We start from the raw sequence: 18,015 nt of genomic DNA, 5'->3' as shown, positions 1-18,015 counted from the left end.
TTTTTTTTTTTTTTTTTTTGCTTTTTAGGGCTGCACCTGTGGCATATGGAGGTTCCCAGACTAGGGGTCTAATTGGAGCTACAGCTGTCAGCCACAGCCACACCAGATCTGAGCTGCATCTGCCACCTACACCACAGCACACAGCAATGCCAGATCCTTAACCCACTGATCGAGGCCAGGGATGGAACCTGTAACCTCATGGTTCCTAGTCGGATTCGTGTCTGCTGCACCATGACGGAAATTCCTCTAGTCACTTTTCTTACAGGAAGGGAATAGTTGATATTCTAAATAGTGTAACAGTGCAGCCTAAGCATGACATATCTAATGTTTAGAATGTTGAGAAGATAAGTGTCATAGCTTTAAAAAGTCCTATTTAATCCCGGTTAGGAGAAACAACATGTACACTCAAGTAGAATGGGGGTTAATAAAAAGGACTTTCCTAATTAAAGCAAATGTTTAGACTTCAGTTTTACAGTGAGTATGAGAGTTTGTAAAAGGAATAGATTTATCATTCTTACTTTTTCTTATAAAGAGTTGTTTTGAGCAGTGCGGATTCAGGGTGGTGTTATTGTTAAAAGGGTATTATAAAGAAGCAGTTAAAAATTATCGCTGAGAATTCCCATTGTGGCTCAGAGTGTTAAGAACTTGACATGATCTCCATGAGGATGCGGGTTTGCTCCCTGGCCTCACTCAGTGGGTTAAGGACCCCAGCACTTGCCAGCAAGCTTTGGTGTGTCCCAGATGTGTCCCAGATACAGTGTTGCTGTGTCTGAGGCATTGGACACCAGCTGCAGCTCCGATTCAACCCCTACCCCATATGCTACAGGTGTGGCCATAAAAAAAGTAAAAAGAGAAAGGGGGAAAAAAAGAGGGAAAAAAATGTTACTCTGAAGGTGTTCCAATCTAGCCCCTATGACTAACTTTTTCTCCTGCAAAGAATATAATGGAAAAGCAATCCAGTTGGTACTCTGCTTCATTGGCAGGTCTAGATATCAGCCTGTTCAATTTTTTGAGGGACCCTCCTTGGCAAGTGATTAGGTATGTTCTAGGGTAGCCAAGACTGGTAGCTTCTAGTCTAGTCTGCCTTAATAAAAAAAGGAGGAGGGAAAGGAAGTTGTTGGTGTACTTGGTTAACTGGATTAAAACCTGGAGAGAATAGCTAGGACCAATCCCACCCAACCATAAGCCTTTCAGAGTGACTTTGTCACCAGCAGGCACCTTGAGTCCATCACTAGCACTAAGCCAACTAATCTTTCTCTGGCTTCCATATCCCTTAGCCATTTAGCCTTGGAGGATTGTGCCTTACTTTTTATATATATAAACCGTATGAAGCAATATGTAGCAACAATTAAATAGGACATTTTCATATTTAAGAATAATGTTTTCAAATTTAAAACATATACCTATCATTATTGGGCTTTGAAGAGATTCATGTACCAAAGATTGTCATTAATTTGGACTAAGAAGAACAATGAAATCTTTGAAAAGGAAATTATGTAATATTTATTAAACTGTATACTCCTTTGACGCATACAGCTATTTAAGGTAGCAGGTTAAGCTTTTTGGAAGCTAATGAATAGATTTATGATGAGAATGTCAGTGGAATAGTTAGTTCCTTCTTAAATAAGTTGTACTCCTGAGTAGGTTCTTGCAGTCTTTTGCTTATTGATTCCTGTTTTCTTATCTTAAGCAGAGTTAAATTTCAGCTTAATCCCTGAGCATTTCAAAATAGGGGAGTACATTTAAATGATGTTTTCCTGTGTTGTTAAATAAGGATTATTAAGAGGTGTGGATGTCATGTGTGACCAGGGTTTTTTTTAGCTGTTACTATGCTCAGTACTTTATGCGAATCATTTAATCCTTATAGCCAGTTTTTTTGTGGAAGAAAGGTACTGGCTCTTACCTTTTGAGGAAACTGGTGGTGAAATGATTTGCTCAAGGTCACGCAGTGAGTAAATGACAGACTTAGGACTCCAAAATCCATCTGCATAACCACTACCTGCAAAAGATGATTTATCAGTTGTATTTTAGGATTTTCGGATATTTTTAGAGATATCATTTTGAGATTAATGTTAAAATCATGAGAGCAGGAGTTCCCGTTGTGGCTCCGTGGAGATGAAGCTGACTAGTATCCATGAGGATGCAGGTTCAATCCCTGGCCTCCCTCAGTGGGTTAAGGGTCTGGCATTGCCTGAGTTGTGGTGTAGACCAGCCGCTACAGCTCCCATTCATCTCCTAGCCTGGGAACCTCCATGTGCCATGGATAATGGCCTTAAAATGACAAAAAATAAAACTATGAGAGCAGAAGAGGCAGAAATTAATATTTTAACTGTATTACGGCTATTAATGATGTGATTTAGTATCATCTGAGGAATATGCTCCCTCCATCAGACACAAAATCAAACTGAAATTTGGTTTCTGGTGTTGAAATCTTTGACAAAAGTGGAGGCTGGAAAATATAATGATTTTCTTTAGAGAACATTGGAAGAAAAGTGGGTGAAAATAACATTGGAAAGAGAGGATCTAGCCACCATGCAGAATTGGAAGCACATTTGCAGTAATGAATATTTGCATTCAATTTGAGTAATGTGGTAGGCATCTGGAATAGGAAGTTAAACACTGAACTTTGGGGCAGGTGTTGAGGAAAAAAAATTTGCCAGTTACAGCCTTTTTTTTTTTTTTAAACAAAAGCAAAACATTTTTCTTTGTACAAAAGAGACTTTTTGTTTAGGATCTAGCTTGGCTGCAAAGTGTCTGCTGGCTAACTTCCTATTTTGATGCTTTGGCTGAAAGTTGCTGATACTGTTTTGCACGATAATTTGTCTTTTCCCCTCGTTTTGTGAATAGAAGAAAATTCAAGTGTGGAAAAACCTATGCCTGAATATTTCAAACCTCCCTTGTATAAAAATGCATACTATGTATGTGGAAAAGTAATTTAGTGGTTCAGTATGGGGTTGACATCCTTTCTTCACTGATGCATATGCTTTTTCCACATTGCAGGTATCTTTGTAATTAAAAGTAATAATTTCAGGAATTCTGTGGTGGCTTATCAGGCTTAGCATTGTCACTGCTGTGGCTCGGGTCACTATTGTGGTACAGGTTCAATCCCTGGCCCAGAAACTTCCCCACAGCATGGCCCCCCCAAAATAAGGTAATACATTCCTGAGGAGGGATAATAACCAAGTGGTGACTATAGTATAATTCTAAGTTATGTGCTTTTTTAAGGAAGAACTCTGATATAACATATAACATTCTTTATTGCTTAACTTGTTTCTAGATCACATTGTGTTTTCTTTCTTTCTTTCTTTCTTTTTTCTTTTTAGGGCCACACCTCCAGCATATGGAAGCTCCCAGGCTAGGGCTCGAAGGCTAGGGCTCGAATTGGAGCTGCAGCTGCCGGCCTACGCCAGAGTCACACCAAATCCAAGCCGTGTTTACGACTTACACTACAGTTTACGGCAATGCTGGATTCTTCACCCACTGAGCGAAGCCAGGGATCCAACTCACACCCTCGTGGATCCTAGTTGAGTTCGTTAGCAGAGAGCCATGACAGGAACTCCATGTTTTGTTATTGGGTTATAAAATACTTGAATTAAAAAGTACTATTTTTTTTTCTAGAAGACAGTTTGAGTAATAAGAAACAAAGGTTTTTTTTTTTTTTAAATGGCTGTACTTTTGGCATATGGAAGTTCCCAGCTAGGGGTCGAATTGGAGCTGCAGCTGAGGCTTATACAATAGCCACAGCAACACTGGATCCAAGCCTCATCTTCCACCTACACTGTAGTTTGCTGGCAGTCCCAGATCCTTAACCCACTGAGTGAGGCTGGGGATCGAACCCACATCCTCCCAAAGACATGGTGTCTTTAAGCCGCTGAGCCACAATGAGAACTCTGAGAAGATATTTTGAATGATAGAATGAACAGTATATGAATAGACTTTTTTTTAAAAAAAAATTATTGGAGTATAGTTGACTTACAATGTTGTGTTAATTTCAGGTGTACAGCAAAGTGAATTAGTTATATATATATTCATTCTTTTTCAGATTATTTTCCCATTATAAAATATTGAATTGCTATACAGTAGGTCCTTGTTAGTTTTCTTTTTCTTTTTTTTTTGTGCGTGTGTTGTTGTTGTTGTTGCTATTTCTTGGGCCGCTCCCGCGGCATATGGAGGTTCCCAGGCTAGGGGTCGAATCGGAGCTGTAGCCGCCAGCCTGTGCCAGAGCCACAGCAACGCAGGATCCGAGCCACGTCTGCGACCTACACCACAGCTCACGGCGACGCCGGATCGTTAACCCACTGAGCAAGGGCAGGGACCGAACCACAACCTCATGGTTCCTAGTCGGATTCGTTAACCACTGCGCCACGACGGGAACTCCCTTGTTAGTTTTCTATTTTCTATATAGTAGTGTGTATGTGTTAATCCCAACCTCCTAATTTATGCCTCCTCCCCTGAAGAGACTTTTTCAGTTTGAAATATTCACTTGGAAGTATTTTTTCATCCTGTGGTTTTTAACTCCCCACCATGTTCTGTGAGATAAAATACTCTGGGCATAGGAGAGGGAAAATTATTCCTCAATTCGAGCTTTTGCCTTATTCCAATCAAAATTTCAAGTTATTGTACTTTAAAATTAGTATATGGAAGTATTTAAATCAGACAAAAAGGGCCTCCCCTGCCCCTTGCCCTACTAACCTGTACGCTGTGCTCTTGGGCAAAGTCTGTGGTGAGTGAGGGTGAAGAGTGCCAGTCTCTACATCTGTGGGATTTTTACAAGGCTAGAGTTCTGAAGTACAGCTCAGTTTTTCTGCCCTTTGAAAACTAATAAAATGCGTTAAAGCTGTGGTTCCCAAACAGGATTCATTACATGGGAAACTTGTAATGCAGATTCCTGAGCTACATTCCTCAGGAAATTCTTGAGCAAGATAAGAAGTAGAGCCCATGAAATACTAATAGTTGCTCTGAAGTTTGAAAAGGACTGTAAAAGATGGTGCCAGGGGTTGTTTTTGTGCTAAGTTGTTAAGTTGTTTAGCTAGTTCTGCATTGAACTAAAATACACTTTGATAGTAAAGATCATTTGCTTAAACATTTTGTTCAGGAAAAGTTCTTTTATCTTTCAGCATGATTTAGAATTTTTTATGTATTGGGCTATATTAAATATCTTCATCCACATGGTACCTTTCACAATTCTTGGAATGTCATAGCCATTGCGTTTGTACTAAATGATTCAGAAGTTGTATCACCCAAAATTTTGATGTAGATAAAGCTCTTGCTTCCTTTTTGTGAATGGTTGGAGGGAAAGTGTCTGACACCCTCAATGAGAGCAATCTGTGTTATATACCAAGTGAGGGTATTTACGATTTGACACCATGCCTTTTTTCTCTTCCCCAGACAAAAAGGCATATAATGTGGAGTCTCTATGTCAGGAGAGATTTTCTTAAGGATGTTTATTGTAGATTTATTAAGTGCCAGATCCTGTTCTAAGCATTTCACATAAATTAACTCATTTAATCCTCACAGCTATTCTCAAATGAGGTGCTTTAGTATCCCAATTTTCAGGTGAGATTAAGCAGTTGACAAGGCTACATGATTAGTACGTGTGATGAAGTGATTTGCATCTTTTAATAGAAAGTTTTGGTTTGGGAGTGATCTTGAAATTTAGAATAGGACTGCCAACTTAATTTCCTAGGCTTCTTTTAGATAATATACTGAAATGGAGACTTCTGAGTATTTGGAGTTTAAGAAGAAATGAGTAAGTAAGGAGCTCAGTGTTGGAAAATTTGGGGACTTTCTCATGATCATTGTGGGGTTATATTTATCACCTCTTACTATATACTGATTCCCCTTTTGACAAATCTATTAGATATATAACCATTGTTTGTTAATAGTTAGAATAATGCCAAATTTTTAAGTGATTAGATTTCTTAAAAATGAATACACACATTAAATCCCATTTCAGCAAATAACTAATGTAGAAAATGCTCATAATGAGATTTTTTTGACAGACATTTGTATTGAGTAGAATTGAAAATCTCTTGCAGTGCATGTGAAGGGCTGGATCTTTTGAAAAAGGAAAGGTAGTGGACATTTTCTGAGATGTAAGATAATCCAGAGTTTTGCCATTGGGCAGTTTACAGTGCATAGTATTTTTAACACTAACAACCTTCAAACACCAGAGTTTTTTGCCATTTTGCCAGGCACAGACTTTTAACATCACCAGTGACTATCAAGTGCCATATTGACTAATTGGAAGAGTCTTTGCTTATAGGAGCTTAGTTTCTCCAGGCTTACTAGGTTCTGGTCTTTGTTTTATTCAATGTTTTCATTCCATTATAAGTTCTTCCAGACCAAATTTTTTCATTATCTTGGCACAGATCAGCTATATTCAAGCTTGTTAGAGTTTCAACTTGCCAAATAAATGTCTTTCCATTTGCTGAAATCCTAAATGAGGTAATTTTATTAAAATTAAAGATAAGGATGCTAACTTATTTTGCTGTGTGTGGGAAAGCTTGATTGACAGTAGTGAGAACTAACATTCGTATGTCACAATCACTGAGGAGTGAATGCAGCATCATACTGTTTACCTCCTAAGCTTGCCTCCAGAAAACACTATCCACTCCTAATACTAAGTCACAAAATTATTATCAAGGAACATGATTAATTATTTTTGTATATATAATAGTCATGTCATATTAAGGAATCTTTAGGAGTTCCATTGTAACAAACCCGACTAATATCTATGAGGAGGTGGGTTCAATCCCTGGCCTCACTCAGTACATTAAGGTTCCAGCATTGCCATGAACTGTGGTGTAGGTGGCAGACATGGCTCAGATCTGGTGTTGCTGTGGCTGTGATGTAGGCTGGCAGCTGCAGCTCCAATTCAACCCTTAGCCTGGGAACTTCCATATTCTATGAGTGCTACCCTAAAAAGAAAAAAGGAATTTTAGTAAAATATGTGAAGTCTGTCAAGCAGTCATGGCATTCAGTACAGAACTTAGTAGTGTTCTGAGAATAAGATTTCTAACCTAATTTAGTTTTACCTCAGATGATTATATACCTAACGCAAAACTTTTGGAATATTAAGAGTTCAAGGAAGTTAGAAAAGAAACCAGGCTTCGGAGTTCCTGTCGTGGCTCAGTGGTTAATGAATCCGACTAGGAACCATGAGGGTGGGTGTTCCATCCCTGGCCTTGCTCAGTGGGTTAAGGATCCAGTGTTGCTGTGAGCTGTGGTGTAGGTCGCAGACGTGGCTTGGATCTGGCATTGCTGTGGCTGTGGTGTAGGCCGGTGGCTACAGCTCCAGTTAGACCCCTAGCCTGGGAACCTCCATATGCTGAGGGAGCAGCCCTAGAAAAAGGCAAAAAGACAAAAACAAACAAACAGACTAGTCTTAGAAAACTGACAAGTTTGTGTCCTAACAAGGCAAAGAACATTTCTCCCATATTTCCCTACCCCACCCCCAGAACTGTGTGCATTCTTTCATTAACATTCAGTTGTAGGTTGCTTTCTTTTTAATTTCATCAGATCCACCTCCATATCATCATCATTTTACTGGTTGATTTTGCTTATTTTCTGTCTTCCCCCCTCTGTGGTGTAAGCTCCAGGATTTTTTTCCGTTTTGTTTACTGCTTTTTTTTCCCCCTTTTTCAGGGCTGCACCCACAGCATATGGAAATTCCCAGACTAGGGGTCAACTTGGAGCTATAGCTGCTGGCCTAGGCCACAGCCACAGCAACGCCTTATCTGAGCTGAGTCCGCATCCTACCCCTCAGCACACAGCAATGCCAAATCTTTAACCCACTGAGCAGGGCCAGGGATCAAACCTGCAATCTCATGGGTACTAGTCAGATTCATTACTGCTGAGCCAAAATGGAAACTCCTGTTCACTGCTTTTAAAATAGTTTCTAAAACAGTATCTGTCACATGATGGTGGCCACTCAGTAAATATTGGTTGAATTATTACTAATTCATTTTGTCCACTTTTTTCTGTAAGATGATAGATCTAAATCATCTGAAATCTCAATCTCTATAAAACATAAGCTGACCATTCCCTCTGAGTTAAAGTTAGTTTTGCTCACCCTGAGGTTCCATTCCTGTTTAAAGGGAGGAGTTCTCCGTTTTACCTTATTCCAGATTTAGTTCATTGACTGTTTCCTGATAGAAACAGTCACCAGTAAATTCAATAACAATGCATAGCTCAGATTGTGGAATATTTCTGATTTAAATGTAGCCCATAGTTCTTTAAATATCAGGTTTTTAAACCTTTTAGCCTGCACTGGTGAGCCTCATTTATCCATAATCCAATCTTGCTGAGTATCCATATTATACAATGATAGATGCAAACCATGTACACTGCATTAGAACTAAGTATGAATTACAGCTTACTTCTGTCTCACTGGTGCAGTTTGTACCACCACACTTTAACTATTTTCCCTCAATTTACAAAGACTTTTTCCCCAGATTACAGTTAAATATTCTAAAGGTCAGGGAACAATTGCATCAAATATCAGTGATGTGTTGAAATAGAGGAACTTTATGTAGCATTTTGGAAACATTCTTTATAATAGTGGAATTTTATTTCTTGCAGTAAGATACTTGATTTTTACTTTTCACCTTTATAGAATCGTTTTGAATAAAGTCATAATTTTACTATAATTCAGATTCTAACATGAAAAAGAACATAAGCTGAATAAAAGTAATCCCAAAGGTTTTTTCTTTTACATCATCCCGATTACCCATTCATACTCAAGGAAGGCATTGCTCTCCTGAGCCTACTTTGGTCTCCCCTCATCAGGCCGAATCATTAATTCATTCATTTGGACCTATTTAAGACCTGCTTTGTACCACCTCCACAGATACAGCAGTGTGTAAGGATGGTGCCTTCCCTTGGGACAGTTGTTTTGATCTTTTCCCCAGTAAAAAACTTGCTAGATTGGAAAGTTGGGGAAAAAAATGTAGTAAATCAATGGCTACTCTGGTATTAAAAACTGCAGTAATTAAGGTATTACTTTCAGGAGGATATTTTCTGTTTTAAAAGAATTTCTGGAGTTTACTCTCTCCCTCCAACCTTTGGCTGCCATGTGAAGCGGCTTGATAGGGGATCTCAGTTTCCAGACCAGGGATTGAACGTGGGCTGCAGTGGTGAAAGTGCTGAGGGCATCTGTACCTGGGACCCATCTTCCTTGTGGTTGGAAAAGAATACTTCTAGCCTGATTTTTAGGCAGGAGGGTTCCCTGTATCTCCTGAAAATCAAAAAGAACTCTGGTCACTTCTTTTTTTCCTTTTCAGCTTGTCAAACTCTAACAGTGGTTTTATAGAAGCAGTGTGTTCTGAATTGTTCCACCTACATGAGAACATATCAGTACTTCATAATAATCAAGTTGTTTTATATAGGTTACATTGATTCTTTTGAAGAGCTCTACCAAATACCAAAGGAAAAAAACATTTCCCCAAATTATCCTGTCTTATACCCTTCTTTACGCTTTGCTGTTAAAGGGGAAGAGTAGACTGAAAAGTATTTTGTCATGAAAACTTGTTGTCATTTGCAGTTTGTGGCATGACACGCCTTTTCTGTTTCATTGCTGGCAATTTTATGCATGTCTTAAAACTGTGGATCTTTGTTTCCTCACTTCTTTATGTGTGTGTATATATACAGCCTGTGTGTATATATATGAATTTAAAAATAAAAAGCATGCTGCTTGGCCTGACTAGCTAATGTGTAAATGTACCTGGTAAACAATTTTTTTTCTTTCAAATTCTGACCATAGAGGAATTGAGCTCTCTTTGCTCTGATGAGCCACCTTCAGAAATTATGACTTCCTCCTTTCTTTCATCTTCTGAAGTACATTATACTGACCTTACAATACTACATGGAGAAAAAAGCAAAGTGTTAGGCAGCCAGCCTATTTTAGCCAAAGAAGGAAAAGACGGCTTGGCTCTTCTAGATGTGAAAAAGATGGAAAAGCCTCAGGAGACGAGTAGAGACATAGCGGACTTCCCAGTTTCTGTTGCAGAAGGAGTTCACTGTAACCGTCCTTCCATTCCAGCCAGTTTCCCAGCTCGTCCTGCTTTTCTCTCAAAGGAAGTTGGTCAAAAGGAACAGCAAATAAATAAAGATGAGTCCAAGAGCCCAAATGAGGTACCAAGTTGCAATGATAAAACTTCCTTGGATGCTGATGACAAGTTCACTTTGCCAACATCCCAGAAACTACCCATGGAACAGTCTGAAGCAGAAGGCATTTGTACATATTCTTTATCCCCCTCTGAAGTTTCAGGGGGTGGTATTATTGAAAAGGATTCCCCCGAATCACCATTTGAAGTAATTATTGACAAAGCAGCATTTGACAAAGAATTTAAAGACACATATAAGGAAAGTGCAAATGACTTTGGTAGTTGGGCAGTGCATACTGATAGAGAATCACATGCAGACATTTCAGAGTCTAAGGACAAAGTATTTCCACTGAGAAATAAAGAAGCGGGGCATTACCCAGCCTCTGGGTTGCTCACTAGACAGTTTTCACACACAACTGCAGCATTGGAGGAGGTGTCTAGATGTGTGAATGATATGCATAACTTTACTAATGAAATACTGACTTGGGATTTGGTTTCCCAAGTGAAACAGCAGAGTGCTAAGTCTGACTACATCACAAAAACTACAGGACTAGACACGAGTGAATATAATTCAGAAATTCCGGTTGCAAATCTTAAAACCAACACTCATCAGAAAATTCCTGTATGTTCTATTGATGGGAGCACTGCTGTCCCTAAACCAACAGGCGATTGGGCAGAAATGTCTCTCCCACAGGAAAATGCTATGCCAGACTCTGTTTCCATGCAGGAAATCAATACCAAAGGTGTGCAAGGCAGTGTACAGAAAAGAGATGACACAGTTGCAGATTTACCTGGATCTCCATTTGAGAAACGTGTCTCTCTGGGTTCTGGAGTGGCCACAGTGAAAGTGGTTTTACCTGATGGCCACTTGAAAAATGAAATGAATTGGCAGACCTCTGTGTTGGGGGAAATGACAGAGGCTGATAGTTCTGGTGAGTCTGATGACACAGTAATAGAGGACATCACAGCTGATACTTCATTTGAAAGCAACAAAATTCAGACTGAAAAACCTGTTCCCATTCCAAGTGCTGTTGTAAAAACAGATGAAAGAGAAGTCAAAGAGACTCTTAATTGTAATAGGGAAGACAAAACATCTGGAAACTTTGAAGGGTCAGTCAGTGACTCTGAGCCACAAGTTCAGCCTGATATTCTTCAAAGGAGACCTGCCAGTGAGGCACCATGTTCACAAGTACCTGATAGGAATTTTATCTCAGAAGAGGTGAAGCAGTCTCATCTTATGAGTGTAGTTGCTCCTGCAACGCCTGTTGCAGCTGAGAACCCAAAACTTCCTTCAGCAGCATCTCCAAATGTTTTTAACGATAAGACAGAATTCTCACTAAATGTGATAGCCTCTGCCTCTTTGGAGTCATTGCATGAAAAAAGTGTTAAAGATATAGATGATTCTTCCCCAGAGGACCTGATAGCAGCCTTTTCAGAAACCAGAGAGAAAGGAATACTAGGTAAAGGTGAAGGAAGTACCTTTGAAGCAGTATCAGAGAAAACTGAGGACTTAGAAACAACTCATTCTGCAGATGTTTTGCATGAAAGTGAGTCAGGTGGTTCTGAAATTAAAAACGTAAAAAGCAAATACAGTGAACAAAGCAAAGAAACAGATAGGAGTGAACTTCTTGATATTCTCTCTACCCAGCTTACTCCAGCAGCCTCTCTGGACTTAGAACAGGAACAGCTCACAATCAGAGCCCTTAAAGAATTGAGTGAAAGGAAGATTGAGAAGTTCACTTCTGCACAGGATAAAGTAGACTCTCCTGAAGAAATACTCAAGCCGACTTTAACATTTGCTTCAGAATCATCTTGGCCACAGAGATCATGTGATATCCTACAACATAAAGATGTCAAGACTGGATCTGATCTTGAAATTTCCAAGAAGCCCACTCTTAACAAAGAAACTGCTAGTGTAGATATTACTTCCAGCCTTAGCAAGACCGAACTGGTAAACAAGCATGTCTTAGCAAGACATCTGACAGACTTCTCAGGTAATGGATTACATTAGAAATACTGCATGTGGTTCTGCTATGATTAATTACTTATCAGAGTGCCATTTTCCCTAGTTTCTGATTTTTATCACTGAAATTTTAGCTAGAATAAAAACACATTGCATAATGGGGAAAGGTAGTTTTTTGGGTTTGGGTTTGTTGTGTTTTGTTTTTTTTTTTAACTTGTTAGGTCCAAACCTGTGACATATGGAAGTTCCTAGGCTGTAGCTGCCAGCCTACACCACAGCCACAGCAATGCCTGATCCTTTAAGCCACTGAGCGATGCCAGGGATGGAATGCGCATCCTCATGGATACTAGTCAAGGTCATAACCTGCTGAGTCACAACAGGAACTCCTAGATTTTTTAATGATTACTTGATGTGGTTTTCTTATACAATTAATTCCCAAAGGAATAGGCCACTTGTTACATAGTCCCCTTTAAAAAATTTATGCTCCAGTTTTTTCAAGGTTCTCCTTTCCTAAATTGGCCCTAGGGGGGTTGCTGCTTTTAGGAATATCATTAGATGAGAACTATGTCTAGATACTCATGTTGCAACAGAACAAGGGGTGGGGGAAAAAATGTAATTGTAATGTATACATGTAAGGATAACTTGATCCCCTTGCTGTACAGTGGGAAAATTAAAAAAATAAAAAAAATAGAAAGAATATCATTAGAGAGTTCCTGTCATGGCTCAGTGGTAATTAACCCAACTAGTATCCATGAGGACCCAGGTTCGATCCGTGGCCTCACTCATTGGGTTAAGGATCCAGCATTGCCACAAGCTGTGGTATAGGTCGAAGGTATGGCTCAAATCTGTCATGACTGTGGCGTAGGCCTCAGCTGTAGCTCCGATTCAGCCTGTAGCCTGGGAATGTCTGTATGTCACAGGTGCGGCTCTAAAAGCAAAAGAAAAAGAGAAGAATATCGTTAGACTCTTATTTATTTCTAGAGCTTATTTTAAAATTTCCGTAGTAGTATCACTGCTTAGCACTTGAGTTTTTTGCTGTGGGCCTTGTAAAATCTATTTAGCAATCAAAGATAAAGGAATTCCTGCTGGGAAAGGTAATAAATGAAACTTTTAATTAATTTGATCTTATACCACAGAGAATTTATGCTCTGAAAGTAGGTAACCATTATTGTAGTACAATTTTGCCATTAATACTTAAGAGAACTTATGCATTCTTATGCTTTGGACCTTATTTAATATTCTTCAGGCCAGAGTTCCCGTCGTGGCGTAGTGGTTAACGAATCTGACTAGGAACCATGAGGTTTGGGGTTCGATCCCTGGCCTTGCTCAGTGGGTTAAGGATCCAGCATTGCTGTGAACTGTGGTGTAGTTTGCAGATGCGGCTCAAATCCAGCATTGCCGTGGCTCTGGTGTAGGCTGGCAACTACAGCTCTGATTAGACCCCTAGCCTAGGAATCTCCGTATGCCGGTAGTACGGCCCTAGAGAAGACAAAAAAATTCTTCAGGCAAACTCACATAATATTAGAAGCCCTTCCCCTTGTCTGCTGTTTGTTTGACTTACTTTCCTAGCTGTTGGACTTCAGTTAACAGTTACTTCAAAAGCTCTCTATTCTGAGGTTTTAGAAAATGTAATGAAAAAAGGATATATGAAGTTCCCGTCTTGGCGCAGTGGTTAGCAAATCCGACTAGAAACCATGAAGTTGCAGGTTCGATCCCTGCCCTTGCTCAGTGGGTAAATGATCCTGCATTGCCGTGAGGTGTGGTGTAGGTCGCAGACGAGGCTCGGATCCTGCGTTGCTGTGGCTCAGGCATAGGCCGGCAGCTACAGCTCTGATTAGACCCCTAGCCTGGGAACCTCCATATGCCACTGGAGTGGCCCGAGAAATGGCAAAAAGACAAAAAAAAAAAAAAAGAAGAAGAAGAAGAAGAAAAGGAAAAAGGATATATAAAGAAAGGGATCCACAACCTCTAATCCAGTACCAAGTTCTACACTTACTGTATGGTCAGTATTAGGTGCTACTTAGGTCTCTTTGATTTTCTAAACCTTTTAAACAGTACATCCCTTCCTATTTTAGGGCTGCCCCTGTGGCACATGGAAGTTCCCAGGATAGGGGTCAGATTGGAGCTGTAGCTGCCGGGCTACAGCACAGCCACAGCAATGCCAGATCCAAGCTGATTCTGCTACCTACGCTGCAGCTTACAGCAACGCTGGATCCTTAACCCACTGAGTGAGGCCAGGGCTCAAACCCACATCCTAATGGGTACTAATCAGGTTCATTACCACTGAGCCACAGCAGGAACTCCAGTATATCCCTTTTCTAAATTAAATAATATAGAGTTATATTTATAACAAAAAATGAGTTTCCTGGTGGCCCAGCAGGTTAAGGATCTGGTGTTGTCACTGCTGTGGCTTGGGTTACAGCTATGGCAAAGGTTCTCTCCCTGTCCTGGGAACTTCCACATGCTGCATGTGGGGACAATAAAATAAAATGAAATAAAAATGGGTTTTTGTTAGTATATAAGTGAGATTATAGTGTTTACTTTTTTTTTTTTTTTAATTTTTTGCCTGCACCCATGGCATGCAGAAGTTTCCAGGAATCAAATCTGTGACAGGATCCCTCACCCGCTGATTGAGGCCAGGGATCGAACCTGCAACTGCATGGTTCCTAGTCATATTTGTTTCCACTGAGCCCCCAGGGAACTCCTGTCATTTACTTTTTTTTTAATTACAGGTTTTAATTACAGAGTGAAAAGGGGGCTCAGCAGTCTTAGCAGCCACTTTTCCTCACATGGCATCTGGAACACTCTCAGCTCCTCCTGCCGGGGCACCACTTGTAAAGAACAAAGCCACACATCTCTCAGATCTTATCTTGCAGTAACTTGCTTTGCTTGGCGAGGTGCCCCGATCACAACTGTGCCTTGTCTTGCTTGTGTTCTGGGTCACCCTGAGGTCCATAGCCATGGGGTGCCCCAGCACCATGGCTGCTCCCTTCAGTGCCTGCAGCAGAAGGGCACCGTTTACTTCTTAAGGTATTTCTTTACTTAAGGACCATGAGCAGATTACTTAATCTTACTAAATTTTAATCCTTAAAGATAATAATGGTGTTTACTTTATAATAATAGTGTGAGGGTTACATATGAAAATGTAGATAACTCATTGTCTAGTATTTAGCAAACATTCACTTAGGACCAAGAAAAGACCCGGCTTATGAAGTAGGGTACTAAATAATTATTTGTCGGCCAATGAATTGTTAATAATTATCTTTAAGGCTTTTTTATAAACTCAAAAATTTGAAATGGCAGTTAAGGGTAGTTGTTATACTTTAGTTGTTGAAGATTATTGAGCTTGGATTAAAGAGAGTTGAATTCTAGGGGAGTTCCTGTTGCAGCACAGTGGAAATAAATTTCAGTTTAAAAAACTGGAGTTCCCGTTGTGGCTCAAGGGGTTATGAACCCAACTAGTATCCATGAGGCTGCAGATTCAATCCCTGGCCTTGATCAGTGGGTCAGGGATCCGGCCTTGCTTCACAGCTTCCGTGTAGGTCGCAAAAGTGGCTTGGATCCTGTGTGGCTGTGGCTGTGGCTTAGGCTGGCAGCTACAGCTCTGATTTTTGCCCCCTAGCCTGAGAACCTCCATATGCAGCAGGCGCGGCCCTAAAAGCAAGAAAAAAAAGAGCTGAATTTTAATTGTTCCTTTGTGTTGTCTAGAAGTGTGACTTCAAACAATTAAGTTTCATCACCTTTGGGGGCCTCAGTTTTCTTATCTGTAAACTGAGGACATTGAAGTAGATAATCATCAGTATAACTCCAGTTACAATTCTCTAACTCTGGTGTATTCTGGCTTCATGAGTTTTTGTCATAATTGTTAAATTCATTTGAGTGATAAGGCATATCGAAATTAGACAATCTAGTGCCTAAATTTCTGCCATAGTGTTGATGTAGACAGCTAGCTGCATTGGTTCAGTGTCTTCCTTTGTTGATATGGTAGTAATTATTTTGCCCTGCTTCATGGCTTTATAGTGAATAAAGTACTGTGTAAGTACTAATTATTGGTAAATCTCAAGTGAGTTATATAATCTAGTGTGAGAGATGAAAAGTGGTATGGCAGTTTAGGATATTTGTCCCTGACTAAATTCTATGATTAGTAGGTATGTTTAAATGATAATTAAAGAAGACTAGTACAATTAGACCAAGAAGCCAAAAGGTCTTCTTTTGCAGGTTTCAGAATTGAAAACCTTTAAAAATTGCCTTACATTATAAGGAAGTCTTTTCAAATATAAACTACAGTAAAGTATGTCAGTCTCTGAGTAGTATATCTGAGTAGTTTTCCTTTCTAAAGTAATATCAGTTCTGTATTTATGTCCTGCTTAAAGTTGTTGGGGAAAATAAGCAAAAGGAACAATGAAAAAATAATGGTGTTTTATTTTTCTTTTTGCTATTTTATGGTATATTGTATACAAGTTCCTAATGAGGCCTAAGTTTTTGACGATGTTATGGTTAGCTGTTGAGTAGTTATGGTATGATCTATAGTATACGACTAATCGTCTAGAGAAAATTAGATCCCTGACTCATACACCTAATTGGATGAAAATAGTTTTTTGGATTTTAGTATTCAGATTGGGAAGAATGGAAGGAAAGTTCCCTTGTGGTGCAGCAAGTTAAGGATCGTGTATTCTCACTGCAGTGGCTCGTTGCTGCTGTGGCTCCGGTTTGATCCCTGTCCTGAGAATTCCACATGCCTTGGCCAAAATAAAGAGTTTGAAAAAAAAAAAAAGAATCCAAGGAAATAGTCAGGTATATAGTTTGGTGATAGGTATGTAAGTTGTTAAAACTTTTCTGGAAGGCAGTTTGGTGTTTTGTAACAAAGACCTGAAATTGACCTGGCAGATTAGTTTCTTGAAATGTATTCTAAGGGAAAAAAAGAATGTATGTGGAAAAACAATTACAAAGGTGATCCTTGTAGGGCTGTTTATGACAGTGGCGGATATCTCAGTGCCTTAACCGTTGCAGATTGTGCAGTATGTTATCTCTGTGCAGTCAAGTATCAGAGCTGTTGCAGGTTGGGGTTTTTTTTTTTTTTTTAAGAAATGGAAAATATAAAGTACAAAAATACATACACTTGTAGTTCCGTATATTAGAATTAACTTCTATTAATTGTTAATTAATGGTCATATTTGCTTTCCAAGGACCCTTGGATTACCACCAGATCCACTCCCTTGTCTCCCTTCCCCAGGGGGTAACCACCATTGTGAAGCTGATAACATCCTTCTACTATACTTTGAATGTGTGTATGTGTGATTTTTTGTGCTTTTAAAGCTTTATTAATATTAGCATCTTTGTTTTACAACTTGTTTAATTCAACATTAGTTTTTTTTTTTAACTCTTCGTGTTGAAATATCTATAATTTTATTTTAACAGTTTGTAGTAATCCATTTTATTACTGTGTAACGTCCCTTTTTGATTAGGGATTTGGATTATTTTCTTTTTTGTTTGTTTTTTTACTGTTATAGACAATGCTGAAGTTAACATCCTTGTACTTGTCTGTTTTTACAAACATGCAGATATTTCTCTAGTGTCATTGTTGCACTTAACAGTTTCACTTCTGGGTATGTGCATTATTTTTCTAGTTACTGTCACTTTGCTGTCAGAGTTGAAGTTTCTTCTGTTATGTGAAGATTTTCATAATTTATTATTAATAAAAACTACATTATTGAACATAGAGTTTTTATTATATGATGAATGCCTAAACTAAAAAAAAAAGTTAGAAAACAAGGTTTTCAGAATCATACTTATTTTAGTATTATAAAAGTGAATCTAGTCCTACTGTATAGCACAGGGAATTATATCCAGTCTCTTGGGATAGACCATGAAGGAAAATGATAAAAGAAAGGGAATGTGTATATATGTGTGTGTGTATATATATATATATATATATATATATATATA

At 39.1% G+C, this 18,015-nt stretch overlaps 1 protein-coding gene across 3 annotated transcripts in view; it reads left to right on the top strand.

Moving 5' to 3' along the window:
* RTN3 (reticulon 3) overlaps nt 1–18,015 on the top strand; it is a 65,821-nt gene that overhangs the window by 17,416 nt on the left and 30,390 nt on the right. The window contains exon 2 of one of the 3 annotated variants that reach the window (XM_047775444.1): nt 10,043–12,100. The exons of the other annotated variants lie outside the window; for them this stretch is intronic. Coding sequence (XP_047631400.1) covers nt 10,043–12,100 — 2,058 coding nt within the window. The remainder of the gene's footprint in view (nt 1–10,042; nt 12,101–18,015) is intronic. 3 annotated transcript variants of the gene reach the window in all.

Source organism: Phacochoerus africanus, chromosome 4, assembly GCF_016906955.1.
Source record: "Phacochoerus africanus isolate WHEZ1 chromosome 4, ROS_Pafr_v1, whole genome shotgun sequence".
Taxonomy (NCBI): Eukaryota; Metazoa; Chordata; class Mammalia; order Artiodactyla; family Suidae; genus Phacochoerus; species Phacochoerus africanus.
The sequence above is the reverse complement of the archived record's forward strand: the minus strand, read 5'-3'. Positions and strand labels throughout refer to the sequence as shown.